This window comes from Nematolebias whitei, chromosome 19, assembly GCF_014905685.2.
Source record: "Nematolebias whitei isolate Nwh7 chromosome 19, NemWhi1, whole genome shotgun sequence".
Taxonomy (NCBI): domain Eukaryota; kingdom Metazoa; phylum Chordata; class Actinopteri; order Cyprinodontiformes; family Rivulidae; genus Nematolebias; species Nematolebias whitei.
Window position 1 is genome coordinate 13169258 of NC_056516.1, and position 1649 is coordinate 13170906.

The window sequence follows — 1649 nt, forward strand, 5'->3', positions numbered from 1 at the left end:
AAATCCTGTTTTCGTGGGTTTCATGAGCTGGAAGCCCAAATTATGTAAAAATAAACAAATAAATACTTGAAATCGTTTAAATTGTGGGCTCTGAATCTATCATCTATTAAAGATTAACTTTTGGAATGGAATTATGGAAGTTAAACAACTTGTTCATGATATTCTAATTTTTTGGAAAGGGTCCTCATGTAAGAATGTTGTTTGATGTCATTCAGACTCGTCACAGATGGTTTAGGTTCAGGTCATGTAACTAAATCAAACTGCAGACAGATCAGTACGTAAAAAAATGGTGGTGGGGTTATGGTTCTATATAATTCAGCTGTTGTTTTTGCTTGTTTTTCCCAGTTAATGTGTGCCTGACTAAGTCCAAGTTAAAACAATTAACTCAGACTTGATGCACACAGGACCGGGACCAAGATGAAAGCAGACGTTTGAAAATTTCAGTGTAAATGAAAAGAGACAATAATGGAAAAATATGGCAGTTAAAACAAACAAGAAAAGAAACGATCACACAAACTACTATAAATTATTTTTGAGAATGAATTTGTTTCAAGAAAGCAGATATTGTTAAATAAGCCCACCTCGGGCCACTTGTTACCTCATGAGAACTTCTGCCTGAAATTATGAACTAATGATGTTTGAGCATCTTCTGCTGAATGTACAAAACTGATCGCTGAACACAACTTCACAGAACACACCTTGAAAAATGCTGTTTCTTTAAGGACTTTTGGTTTTGTGGACAAAAGAGGATATTATTTTATTTCCTTAATTTTCTGTTGCATTCTAAACCACCACTTCTGTGCAGATACTTGGACCCGATATTTATTTTTTTATTTTACCTTATCGTAGAGACATTATTTTTATTTATTTAGCTGAAGAGAGATAAGGCCTGTAACCTACTTCAGTTAAAAAAACAAAACAACTAAGCTCATAAAAGTAGTTTATGGTCAGTATGTTACAGTTGATTATTAAATAATAATAATTTATAAAAACATGCATTTGAGTTTGTATGGTTAGTTCGTTAAAAGGAAATGAGTTTCAGAAAATCAGCACTGGCAGGTCAGAGCTATTCAAAAATCAGATATCGGCCCACAAAACCAGAATTGAATATAACACACGCACACACGAAAAAATAAAAGCAAGTTTATTCACAACTCACTTCAAGTAAGCAAATGAACACTCACCCATCTTTGTCTTCATAGGAGTCTCTGAGATTTGCACTCACTTCCATATATCTCTGTCAAGACACATAGATCACTACCAATGTTAGCAAGATCATGAAAACGAACATTAGAACTCCCATCTTTACTATGTGACTCCCAGTAAAATGACCTTGATAAGGACTGTGGGTAAAATTTACAGATATGTAATTTTTTAAATAATTTTGTGTACGTAGGTGTTTGGCACCGTTCTGTCCAGTGATAACTGGTAGTGTGTTATGATTAGATAGTTCTTGTGTTCATTTAGTAGGTTGAATGGTTTTAACCATGAGTCAGACAGCAAAGCATCATGAAGACCTGTGACAATCACGCAATCCACAAGTATGTTGGACACACGTCTAAGAAACACCATCCAGTGGTTGATTCTTGTACTATAACAAGAGCTCTGATGCATGCTCAATAATCCAGGTAGAAAAATCTAAAAAAGTT

General features: G+C 34.3%; 1 protein-coding gene across 1 annotated transcript in view; it reads right to left on the reverse strand.

Moving 5' to 3' along the window:
* Nucleotides 1-1649, reverse strand: part of sf3a3 (splicing factor 3a, subunit 3) — a 12273-nt gene that overhangs the window by 9418 nt on the left and 1206 nt on the right. Inside the window, exon 3 of the mRNA XM_037693357.1 lies at nt 1185-1237. Coding sequence (XP_037549285.1) covers nt 1185-1237 — 53 coding nt within the window. The remainder of the gene's footprint in view (nt 1-1184; nt 1238-1649) is intronic.